The sequence below is a fragment of the Dysidea avara genome, chromosome 9 (assembly GCF_963678975.1).
Source record: "Dysidea avara chromosome 9, odDysAvar1.4, whole genome shotgun sequence".
NCBI lineage: Eukaryota > Metazoa > Porifera > Demospongiae > Dictyoceratida > Dysideidae > Dysidea > Dysidea avara.
Window position 1 is genome coordinate 24,829,297 of NC_089280.1, and position 12,452 is coordinate 24,841,748.

At 37.0% G+C, this 12,452-nt stretch overlaps 1 protein-coding gene across 1 annotated transcript; it reads left to right on the forward strand.

The window, feature by feature from the left end:
* The first annotated feature begins 2,896 nt into the window (after positions 1-2,896).
* Positions 2,897-11,732, forward strand: LOC136267606 (neurogenic locus notch homolog protein 3-like). Its single transcript, XM_066062765.1, has 6 exons — positions 2,897-2,973; positions 8,601-9,238; positions 9,903-10,199; positions 10,365-10,856; positions 10,909-11,150; positions 11,586-11,732. The coding sequence occupies exons 1-6, from the start codon at positions 2,897-2,899 to the stop codon at positions 11,730-11,732; spliced, it is 1,893 nt and encodes a 630-aa protein (XP_065918837.1).
* The last annotated feature ends 720 nt before the right edge of the window (positions 11,733-12,452 follow it).

Genomic DNA, 12,452 nt, shown 5'->3' on the forward strand with positions numbered 1-12,452 from the left:
TTTCAGGAGGTAAACCATACATTAATCTCTTCCACAAGGGACAATTTTGTTCTAGGGCAACTATATCCAGGAATTTATTCTGTACAGTCAATGGTTCAAGAGTGGAATTCCAATAGCGAACATGAGAGGACCGTAAACTGGTACGAGCCTTGCTTTTAAAAGTAGAGGAATGGATGTTAGAAACTGAAGATTTAGCAGCAGAAAGAGCATCAAAAACAACATCTGGTGTATCCTGAATGCCATTAGACAAGAGAGAATGTCGCAATTCAACAATAATTGGGTCAACAGAGCGTTCAACAGCCAGGATATAAGATAACTTAGCAGATTCCTTGAGATGAGGAAAAAAAGGAAGGTCTAAAACATCAGGATGGAAAATGGTTCCTGGAGTGCAATTACGAGGTAAATTTAGCCACTGTTTCACAAACCTCAGCACAGATGATTGAGCAGATTGAATGGATGACACTGTAAGCCTCTCCACAGCAATATGAAAGTGAAGTACAGATGAAACAAAGCTTTTAAGGATCCATACTTTGTATTCCCCTCTAATAGAACAGTTGTCAATACGCTGGAGGTACAATAAGATTTGCTGTTTAATGTTGTCAGAGGCCAGCTTACGAGTAGCAGTGGGAGAAATACCAATTCTCTTGCCTAGAAATTTCGTACAGTTAACACTACAGATATTGATAGTATTACCAGTAGACATTGAGAACTCTGTAGTGGGCACGACACGATGGCCATTAAAATGAAGGGATACGCATTTGGGAGGTTGAAACTCAAAGCAGATGTCAGCAGCTTTCAGCACTAATTGTTGATGTGAGTCAACTTTACTAGAAATAACAGTCAAATCATCAGCAAAACCTTTTGCTTTGTGAACTTTGGAGGAACAAGTCTTTGGTTCAGCAGAAGCTGCCCTAACAGAAGCTGAAGGTTGAGTGTTAATCAATTTATTGACTCGAAAGTTCTTACGGTAACGACCAGCAAAACACCACTAAACAGTATGTAAATCCACTGACGGCTCTATATCACCGTTGTCATAATGTAAACTGCAGGAACCATCACAATGATAGGAAGTGACATTAGCTCTGTACCAACCAGCAGGAGAGTCTGTAGAAGAATCAGACCAAAAAACATAAATAGGTACACCAGGCGGAGGTAAATCAGTTGAATGGGGAGCAAATAACTGAGCAGAGTACCCACAATGTTCTGACTTTGAAAGGAAACAAACAATGGATTGATAGCTAGGTTAAACAAAAGGGGAGACAGTGGATCTCCCTGGAACACTCCCCTATTAATATGGAATATTTTTGTGTTCCAATCAGCTGTGGAAACGTAGGCACAGAGATGAGAATAGCAACTTGTAATATATATGAAATAAAAGCAGATGGTAGCTCCAAGTATTGTAGAATATCGAAAAGGTACTGATGGCAAACTGAACCAAAACCATTTTTCAGGTCCAGAAAAGGCATAATAATGGGCTTCTTGGAAGACCTAGCATTGGCTAACAAGGAGTCAATACTAAAGATGTGTTCCATTGTGCCGTTGATTCCAAAAAGAAAACCTTTTTGAATGGAAGAATCAAGCTGTTATAACAAATTGCTAATATTATTGTCTTGCTCAATAATAGTATAGTATCAGTATTAGTGTATTGGCAATTGTCATGATTATAATACAGTAGGTATTCCAGTATCCGAGATTTTTAAATAAAAAAATTCTCCGTATATTCCCCAATAGAACCCTGGCACAAAACAACAACTCGCGTTTAACTTGGGATTGCTCCGTAGTCCGAGCTCCAATGAGGATGGAAATCGCTATGGGGTTTGTCCACACGCTGATCATCATGAAAATCGTAGTTTTGTCATGCGCGTTACATATAAGTTTTGTGTTGTTTTGTAATCTTTTCAAGCCTTGTAATGTATGTAGAATACTTTAAAAACTTTAAAAAACATAGGGTCGGGTGGAAGGTAGTCACTGGTGCTTACTTTAAAGTACGTAGTTACTTCGCTCGGGTTAGCGATTGCCAGCTCCAGAGCAATTTTCTGGTGGCTGTGTCAGCTCAAAAAACATATGTCTCAAAAATACAAACCACTTCATAACAACGCCGTAATTGAAACCACAACTCCACCTTAGGCATTGTTGCATCATTGTGGCACCTCCACTTTAGTTGTTTACCTTTTATAAGTTGTTAACTTGATGTTTTTACTTACTTGAGAGATATGGCACTTACCTATGGGTATACACCATTGTATTGAGAAGTGTGCAGTAGGTGAAACATGTTTGCTCACCACAAAGCATACAAAGATTGTTGAGATTCGATAACATCTGAAGTTACTCTCATTACATGTACAAACTTGCAGCTAGAAGCAACTGCAGTTTCAATTAAGACAGTCCAGATTGCTAGATGGCTTCCTGGTTCAATTTTGCCGTTTTTCCCTTTAAAATGTATGGGGAGCCCCGGAGAAAAAATGTACCTTTTTTCAGTTTTAAAGCACTGTGCATGCCAAAGTAGTTAATACCAACCCAACAAACTATATATTTCTGAGATCGGCAATCAATACTCTATCTATTGAGCATATAAAAAGTCCACTTTTCCAAAATTTAAAAATTGGGCTGGAATGCCTAAATACAGGCAGAAATATATTCCAATAGAGCATGCACCATGCTATGACGCATTTCCCAATTGGTCACGTGATGTCGTGTTTAGTGTATTACGTTGTACTATAAGAGCAGAAGTATGTACCACTCTTTTACTACAGTATTTTAGTGGATACTAAGATGTACTACTGTTCACTGATGTTCGTGCTAGTACTTTTGCCTTCAAGTAATTAAGTTTGCAACGTAGCTATAAATAAACCGACCATGTATCTTGTTTTACCTGTTAGCTACAATCACCGTGTCCATGACGTGTGATCCTCCGTGCATTCATGGAGTGTTTATGTCAGTGGTTGGTGATGCAAAGAGCTACGATACTTGCAAGTAAGAATATGGGAGTGTATAGTTTACAAGTAGTGCTGTTTTACCTTGCATTACGAGTAGTCTTCCCTTAGTGCTACTAGAAAACAACTCAGTGTTGTAGCTATATGGCTTACCTCAATCAATGAAAAGTTTACATATACTAGTGAGACCCTCTAGAGCTGTGTCTGAGCAGTAAAAGAAAAAAAAGAAATTTTTATCTTTTCATCTACTAAGTTCAAAACTAGGAAAATTGCACTTTATTTTTCATAATGTGCCACCAAATTGTGCTTTGCTTTTCTCTATATGACAATAAAGTGTGCTTTACGTAAACATGACACAGATGCAACCCACGCATGCATGGAGACACTGAAATGACCACAATAACCCCCCACTAACATAGCTGCATGTCAAATATGTCACCATAGAAATTAACAACAGATTCAATGGCCATGCACACAAATATTTGTTATTCCAAAACAATAATACTACTACTCAGTCTTACATTGTCCGCCATTGTAAGTCCAGCAAATTCTTGTTTAGATTCAGTGGCCACTCAACATTGATGCCTTCTGCATTGTTGGCCACACCTCAGGTCACGCTCACAAACAATGATTAGATATAATAGCTGTACAAACTACCCAATATTCAAATAGCTAGCCTTCCACAGTCATTTACCTCATCCTCCTGCCTGATTGCTCCTATCCCAGCAGGTTTTGGATTCAAATTGTGTGAAAACATGTCATTGTTTGCCGTAAATTAACCTTCTGATAATCACCAATAAGTACTAGTTTTCTCACTTCCATCATGGTGTTTCAGGTCACGATCGCGATAAACTCTGTTAATCATTTATCTTCTTCTTGATTGCAACTCCCAATTCATACATTAACAAAGTACAAGTACCATGTACAGTTGCATGCTATAGAAAATATATAGCACTGGGTGTGGTCTCAAACCAAATACAGTACTTGGCTTTGCCTCATGCTCTCATGTGCTATATTTTCAATATTTCACCAAATTCACTCACAGCAGTACCTTAACTAGTGTTTAAACTGACAACACCCTCATCTTCACAAGAAAATGAAAGTTCCCTTTGATGACTGTAGCCTGCATGTGGGTCTGTACTGTGTTACCGAAATATGCTTCAATTAAATAGCAATTGCTAAGTTATTTCATGACTGTTGTTTCATTTTGTGACTGTTATTTTGAGGATCCCCAAATTGGAGTTGTTTGTAGCCATCACACATCAAGAAAATTATTCTTCTGTAAAATATGCTATCCCACTAGGGACCTGTGAGAAGGTTTATCATTGAAAAATTTATTGGTGGAAGCAATCTATGCTACAACCTACCAAATATACAGCATCAAACAAGTAGTGGTTCTGTAAAATTCAGTACTTATTTTTGCAAAGTGACCAAATTTGCTGATTTCTGTGATACAAAGAGTCATCAGCTCGGTAATCAGAACTTCCATTTTTGGAAAAGTGGTGAGACTATCAAATTACAGGCAAGGGAATCGCCTATTCTTCAAAGTCACTTTTTAAAGTCCAGATCTTTTCATCACAAATTTCGTGGGGGTACATGTAGCTACTTCATTATAACAGTCAAATTATGATCACACAAGGTGGAGTTATCATTGTCAGCATGGACAGATAATGCATATGCAATGGTAGCTATAAGCTGAGCAAGGGAAACAATATCAGCCACACAAGTTATCATGCTTCTTTTAGCATTAATTGATCAAGAATGGTCATGGGAACACAGCCAGCTAATGATGACAGCTAGTGAAGGGTTCTGTTGATGAGAGCGGATCATACTGCTGACCACAATTTTTTACATGCAGTAGGCAAATCTGGCAAGTCAGCAAATACCAAAGAAATAACATCTGTTTATACTATGGTGGTTAGAAAAATTAAATATCTTTACATAATGTAGTCGGCACATTGTCTTTGTGGTAGATTCTTTCCCAGACATAATCAAACACTTTGCCTGAGAAGGAATGTACCATGCACAATAGCCTGAATTATGATATACATTGTTATGTGCAGCTTTACATCAGTCATGTAGCCAATGTCCAAATGTTTCAACTGTCCATAGAAAATGTGGGACTGTTCACTAAATCAAGCTGCTGCTAATCATGTATAGGTACTAGTTTTCTCAAGGTGTTCCAGACCTGTGTTAGACGGTTACTTTTTATCTTTCTTTTTGATTACAACTCCAGATTCATACACTAACACATGTACACTTATGTACTATGGAAAATACAACTCTTAGTCTCACTTCATGTTGCACTTGCAGAGGTGGTATGTGATCTGATAGCACCCACCTCCCACCTCTTCACAAGAAAAGGTCTCTCTGGTAATTGTAGCCTGCATGCATATGTGGGCCTGTGCTGTGTTACTGAAATATGCTACATGTAAATCTTGTTATTTATTGATTGCTGAGTTGTTTCATGGCTGTTGTCCCAAATGTTTCCACTTTGCATCTTAATGGCTGTCATTTTGAATTAATAGCAACTAAATACAGTACTGTAGTTATCATAAGAAAATGATTATACATTTTATTGGTCGAAGCAATCTATGGTACATACCTACCAACTACTATACAGTATCAAGCAATCAATGATTCTGTAAAATTCAGTACTTACTTTGCAAAGTGACCAGAAATTTGTTGATTACTCTGATACAAGAGTTGCCAGACACTTCCATTTATGGAAAAGTTGTGGATGCTGCAAGACTATCAAATTATGTATATAGACAATTGATGTTTCAGGGAATTTCCTAACCCTAACAGTCACTTTTCAAAGCCCAGATATTTTTCTCAATTTTATATACACATTTTGCACCATATACATTTATTTTACTAAAAAGGCTTTACAGCATGTATAGCTCCTTTATATAACAGTCAGTTTATGATCACACAAGGAGGAGTTATCATTTTCAGCATGGACAGACATTGATTATGCAATGGTACAAACTGAGCAAGGGAAACCATATCAGCCACACACGTTACCATGACTACTCTAGTACTGATTGAGTGTATATTCCAAGAATGATCCTAGCTAGCTTACCATGACTACTCTAGTACTGATTGAGTGTATATTCAAAGAATGGTCCTAGCTAGCTAATGTCGGCAGCTACTGAAGGCTTCTTGATGAGAATGGATTACGCTTTTGACCACAAAACTATTTTATTCATATGCGGTTGACAAACCTGGCAAGTCAGCAAATAACAAAGAAATAACATTTGTTTATACCATGGTGGTTAGAAAAATTAAATATCTTTACATAATGTGGTCGACACATTGTATTTGTTGTAGATTCTTTCCCAGACATAATCCTACACTTTGCCTGGGAAGGAATGTACCACAATAACCTGAATAGTGATATTATGCAATGTTGTAGCCAATGTCCACTGTCTCCATACAATAAGGTACACAATCATTTCAGCAGTGCAAAGAAATATCAAAAGGTGTGTGGGATACTTTGTACTCTGTTTCAACTTGTGAAGATCATTTGACATTTGTCATTTCTTTTTTGATTTAGCAACTTTACAAATGCCATGAACTAACTGAATAGCTATCAACCAGCTGATGGTATAACTAGCTAGCTAAATGACCACCTCAGTCATTTGGGTAAATTCATAACTCTTTTGCAAATGTCTTTGTCTAGAGCTAAACCTCTCCATATATGGAATTATCATCAATTCAATTCTTTATGGCTGCTATACATGCTTTAATTGGAACAGTATAGTTCTCAGTTTACACCACCAATGGCTTCATGTACTAATAAACATCTCAATCCACAAGTTCTGACCACATCCATTGTTGTTATATTATGTGGAACACTATCACCTGTGTATTGTGTATTGTTACATGCTTTGGGTGTATAGAGTCTAGTCACTACTGTATTTTTTACATACAACAGAGTAATAGGCTTACTTACAGGTCCCTAGCAGGAGGTAGAAACCAGGTGGTGAAGTAATATGTAGAAACCATCACCTCACAATGTGTATTCCTTAGCTACAGAATTTCTGAAGTCAAATAAACATAACTGAAGTGGTTTCTTAGAGGATAAATGAGTAGTAGTCATAAACCATACCAGTTATGTATTAGTGTTCTACAACCTAAAGGACATTGGGGGCACAAGCTTCAAAGTGTTTTATAGACCAGCTGCAGATTAAAATGACTCAGAGCATATAATGAGCGTATTTATATTACTGCCTCACCTTAAATAGTAGCTGTACTTAAGTATTGCCTCAATCAATTTTGAAAATAAGAGCTTAAACATTTATGCATGCATCAAATAGTACTGAATCATGTCTGAATAGTTGCCACATCAATTCAACTATGGTAATAAATGCTGTGACATTTAACCAGTAAATATGGTATTTGTCATAGGCTACCATGTTCCCCAAATACAATGAAATTCTTTTTTGTGGATTAGCTACCACACTTCCTTTAAACTGGTGTAGGTAAGGAGTGCTTTCAAGTGCGAACCCTGATTACCAGTTGGCAATAATTTACAGGTAATAATGAGGCAGTGTAGCTAGCTGAGACTGCTATCTCACATGATCCTTATCATTACATACGCATATCATGTTTCAAACTTATCTTGTGTATTGGTTTAATAATCTATGGTAAAACTGCATGTGGCATGTAAGTAGTAGTCAATGATTTTTCAAGCGTAAATAGTGTTTGTGCATGTGTGGGCATTATAGGGTAATATAGGATGTACCTGTGGATTAAACAACACTGTATAGGGTATTATTGTTGGGTCAAAAAATCTAATTGTGTAGCTACCATTGAGGCAATGAGACAGCTGTCTCAGTTAAGAACAGTTAGAATTTAGTGTACCCACAAAGATCAAGGAACTCTAATATTTTAAAGATTCTATAATAGAGCAGTCCACTACCTACCTTTGGATTTAACACTACTGGAGATTTTGTCCATGAAAATCCAATGAAAAAAAATATTCACCTTGTGAAAAGTAAAGTTTTCATTGGGTGGCACCAATGAAATTTTATTTTCATAGCATTTTCATAGGAAAGTTTAATGAAAAACCAATGAAAAATTACCACTGAAACTTCCATGAAAATCAGTTTCACAGAGTTTTCAGTGGTAATTTTTCATTGGGTTTTCATTAACTTTTCCTATGAAAATGCTATGAAAATAAAATTTCATTGGTGCTACCCAATGAAAACTTCACTTTTCACAGGGTGAACATTATTTTTCATTGGATTTTCATGGACAAAATCTCCAGTAGTGTAATAGATCAGCCATGTTGCCTCACCTACTAACTTTTCTGACTACATCATTGGAATTGATAATAATTTTTTACTGTAATCAATTATCACACAGCCCACACACAACAAAAATTATGTACTAATACTTCCAGTATCTGTTCCATCTGTATATTATTATTTCAGTATTGGAACTACAAGTCAAAATAAATTTTGCCTAGGCTCAGACAAAAAACAGACCACAGGCCCCAGTACTCAATGACTTTAGAGATATTAATAGATTAGTGGTCCATTTTATCTTGGTACATATTGGGGTTATTTTGAATCAATACTGACTAAGGACGGAGGTCATATATTTGTTGCACCTACTATTCAAGTCTTCATATTATCTATTATACTGTATATTCCTTAGGTGTGATCCCCTATGGTATGATGATGACTGTTCAGAGTTCATCTGTGATCATCTTGAAGCTAACCCATGTAGACATGGAGCCACTTGTCAGCCACTAGCCAACTATACTGACTATGAATGTCACTGTGCTGTGAATTACAGTGGTGAATTTTGCACAGTCAGCCATTTTAACTGTAGTAACACTACATGTAGTGGACATGGTATCTGTTCAGATAATGGTCTTGATCCATCTCGTTATCAGTGTGAGTGTGATGTAGGATTTAGTGGATCACATTGTGAAGAGAATATTGATGAGTGTGTGGGTGTTAATTGTAACAATGGTACCTGTGTGGATGGTATATCAAGCTATTATAGTTCTTGTAATGTAAACTACACTGGTAGTCATTGTGAAGATGTGGACTACTGTTCTATACACAATGCTGAGGAATCCAATGGCTGTCATAGTGGTATATGTTGTCCCAATGGTGGTACTTGTATTAATGTACCAGAAGAAGAGAGACATGGATGTGCCTGTCCTCCTCCTTGGTTGGCAGTTCATAGTTGTCGAAGACGTGCAGTACTCTGTGCAGATGTTCCTTGTCATAATGATGCCAGTTGTGAAGATGATGGCCTTCAGTACACCTGTACATGTCCATCAGGTAAGTGTTATACATACAATATATCTTAATAGTTTCTGTATTTCCCTGGTGTCATGTTTTATAAGTGAATTAAAGTGAATTAGAAGAAATTTGGTATCAAAATTTATTGCCATTGACTATATATTGTACTTCAGTACGGTAAGCAGCCAAGGAGCTCAACACTGCTAGTGGCATTAAATAGTTAGTAAGTGCAGGCATATCAGCTAACTCTTATACACAAAACACACGCTTTTTCTTTGAGATTATTTCACTTTTGCTCCCTGTAATTAATTTTTATTGTTTGTTAATTCGACAGGAATCGTTTTTAGTTTACACATGTGCAGTTTGTTTTGTGGTATATTAAAGGAAAAAAATGACAGTCAGACAGTCAGTTGAGATGAGTCAATCAATTTGTCCACCTATCCATCATTCCAGTCAGTTACTTAGCCAGTCAGTATTACAGTATTGCAAATATTTCATTAGATTGTTCAGTTTTATTTTTTTCGCTCATTTGTTTTTCATTCAGGCTACCTATTATCCTTGAAATTTTGTACTTATACAACTATTTTTATATCATCCTTTTTTTATTTAGGTTTTAGAATAAGTAGTAGGGTAAATGTGTTTGTGAAATAACATTGCACATGTGTTTACACTATGTACATATACCTGGATCAATACTTCACAGGTTTCACTGGGAAACACTGTGAAATTGAGCTACAAGAGTGTATCACAAATCCTTGTCAGAATAATGCAACTTGTTATGAAGTTGAAGCAGATTATAATTATTTGCAGTTTGGGAAATACTGCTACTGTCTTCCTTATACAACGGGTGGATTCTGTGAATCACAATGTGATCCTTGCGATGGCACTTGCCACAATGGTGGCAGTTGTTGGTCACACTTTGTGACAGGTGAATATTACACAGAGTGTCAATGTGCTGATGGGTACACAGACCTAGACTGTTCCTCTGATATTGATGAATGTTAACAGAATGACTTATGCAAAAATGGTGCTGAGTGTACAAATTTTCCTGGATCATTTCACTGTAATTGCACCAGTGGATTTACTGGTGATCATTGTCAAATCAACATAAATATCTGCACAAGCATTGCATGTAAGAATGATGATGATTGTCTCCCAACTCCAGATGACTTTCAGTGTAACTGTCTCTCTGGCTATCATGGACAATATTGTCAGTGGTTAACCAATCAAACCTGTGCAGGAGCTAACAATACTAGATTTGGCTGTACCCCTGGACACACTTCAAATTGTATCGACCATCTCGGAGAGTTAGATGGCAGGAAAATTTCTGTTGGAGGGGAAATTATCACTGTTGTATCTGAGTGCAGATGTAATGATGGATTTGTTGGTGATTTGTGTGAAGAAGTAGTTCCATATTGCAATAAGCATCCATGCACTAGTCCATTTCGATATCACAGGTGTATAACTAACTACACTAATCCATCTATTCCCTACTGTATCTGCAAGACTGGCTATGAAGGAGAAGAGTGTGAAATTGATGTGTACTTGTGTGAGAACTCTCCATGCCTCCACAATGGCACCTGTAAAGATCACGGAACATATTATTCTTGTCATTGTCCACAAGAGTACGGTGGTATTGATTGCTCCATAGAGAGATGTATGGCTAACACTTGTAACAATGCTGGGTCTTGTTGGAATACTCGCACCAGACCAAAATGTTCATGTTATGATGGTTGCACTGGAAGCAGATGTGAAACTTGCCTTGACCCATGTGAAGACAACCCTTGCCTTAATGGAGGAACTTGCTCTAGTACTAGAATTCGAAGATGTTTCTCATGTGATTGTCCAGTTGGATATTCTGGTGTCACTTGTTCTGTTTGCCTGCAACCATTTTGTGCCTGCACTGTTTCTGGATGTGAAGAGAAGGGAAATAATGGAATATGTGATGCAAGTGTGTACAAGTGTTTGTGTACCTACCTACTGTATATACATTGTGTATTTGTGTGTATGTACATCATGCTATGGTATCACAGGAATGTATATAATATTATTTAGGTACTTTTTGTCTTTTGATTCAACACCATTACTGTTCTCAGTAATCAGCTACTCGATTAGCCATTTGTTTTTGTGAATTTAATTCACCGCATTCATATTGTTTTTGAGCCATATCATGGTCACCAAATAATTATGTTACTGCTCAGTAAACTACTAATATGAACATGTATGTACTCTGACTCATATAAGGTTCTGTCAATGATGACAGGCTAACTACATGACCCACTACAAGCCAATTACTAGTTGCAGTCTGCTTCAATCATGTGCACAACTACAACAGACCAAAGTGCAAACATGTATACATAATTCGCATGTTATCATTTGATATTAGGATGAATGCAATAATGAGCAATGTCACTGGGACAATGATGACTGTCGTCTGATCAAGACAGATGACCCCTGGAGTCAATGTACAGTGATGGTTGATGGTAGATCTTGTCAAGAGTTATTCTACAATGGAGTGTGTGACAGTGTTTGATGGAGGTGACTGTAAATCACAGACTGAAGTTAAACTGGTATGAATGTAGTCATTCATGCAAGCATATGCATCACACAAAAATGCACACACTTGCATTATACAAAAACACATATTATGTACACAAACACAAAAATGTAAGTATTGTATGACACACACACACACACGCACACACACACACATGTACACTTGGATATATAACTTCTAGTATATAAAATTTTTGTTACAAATTCATGACCAAATATTCCCCAAACTTAATGTGCGGGATATCTTACAAGCCTAATGACTTACTTGCTCTTCCTTGTGTGCATAGGGTGATTTTTAAAATCAAACAGTTCTGGCATATTATAGGCTTTATGTACGCAGTGCTGCTATGTGTTTTGGCAGGCAGCCAGTGTAACAAGAGTTACTAAGGGCTTTGATGAACACAAATAATGATACTCACTGTACTTTAACGATTGTGTAGTGTGTATTTTGTAATCCAGTGGTATTAATTTGATTTACCAACCGGGCAAATGGACTTTTAGCATTTACAGTAATGCTACTGGAGAGGGGTAGGGTTTCTGCACGGACATTAAACTGGAAGTCTTTCCTAGTGACATTAGGTGGACTGTTGAACTGTATACCCATCATTGAGGATGTAAGTGAGATAGTTGAACCACAGAAGAGGACTACACACAGGTAACAGCTAGTACTTGTATTGTGTCTCAAAATAATATGCAT

Coding starts and splice junctions, on each gene's coding strand:
- LOC136267606 (XM_066062765.1), top strand. CDS start 2,897: ATGACGTGTGATCCTCCGTGCATTCATGGAGTGTTTATGTCAGTGGTT. Junction 9,239..9,902: donor CACCTGTACATGTCCATCAG/GTAAGTGTTATA, acceptor AATACTTCACAG/GTTTCACTGGGAAACACTGT. Junction 10,857..10,908: donor TGATTGCTCCATAGAGAGAT/GTATGGCTAACA, acceptor TACTCGCACCAG/ACCAAAATGTTCATGTTATG.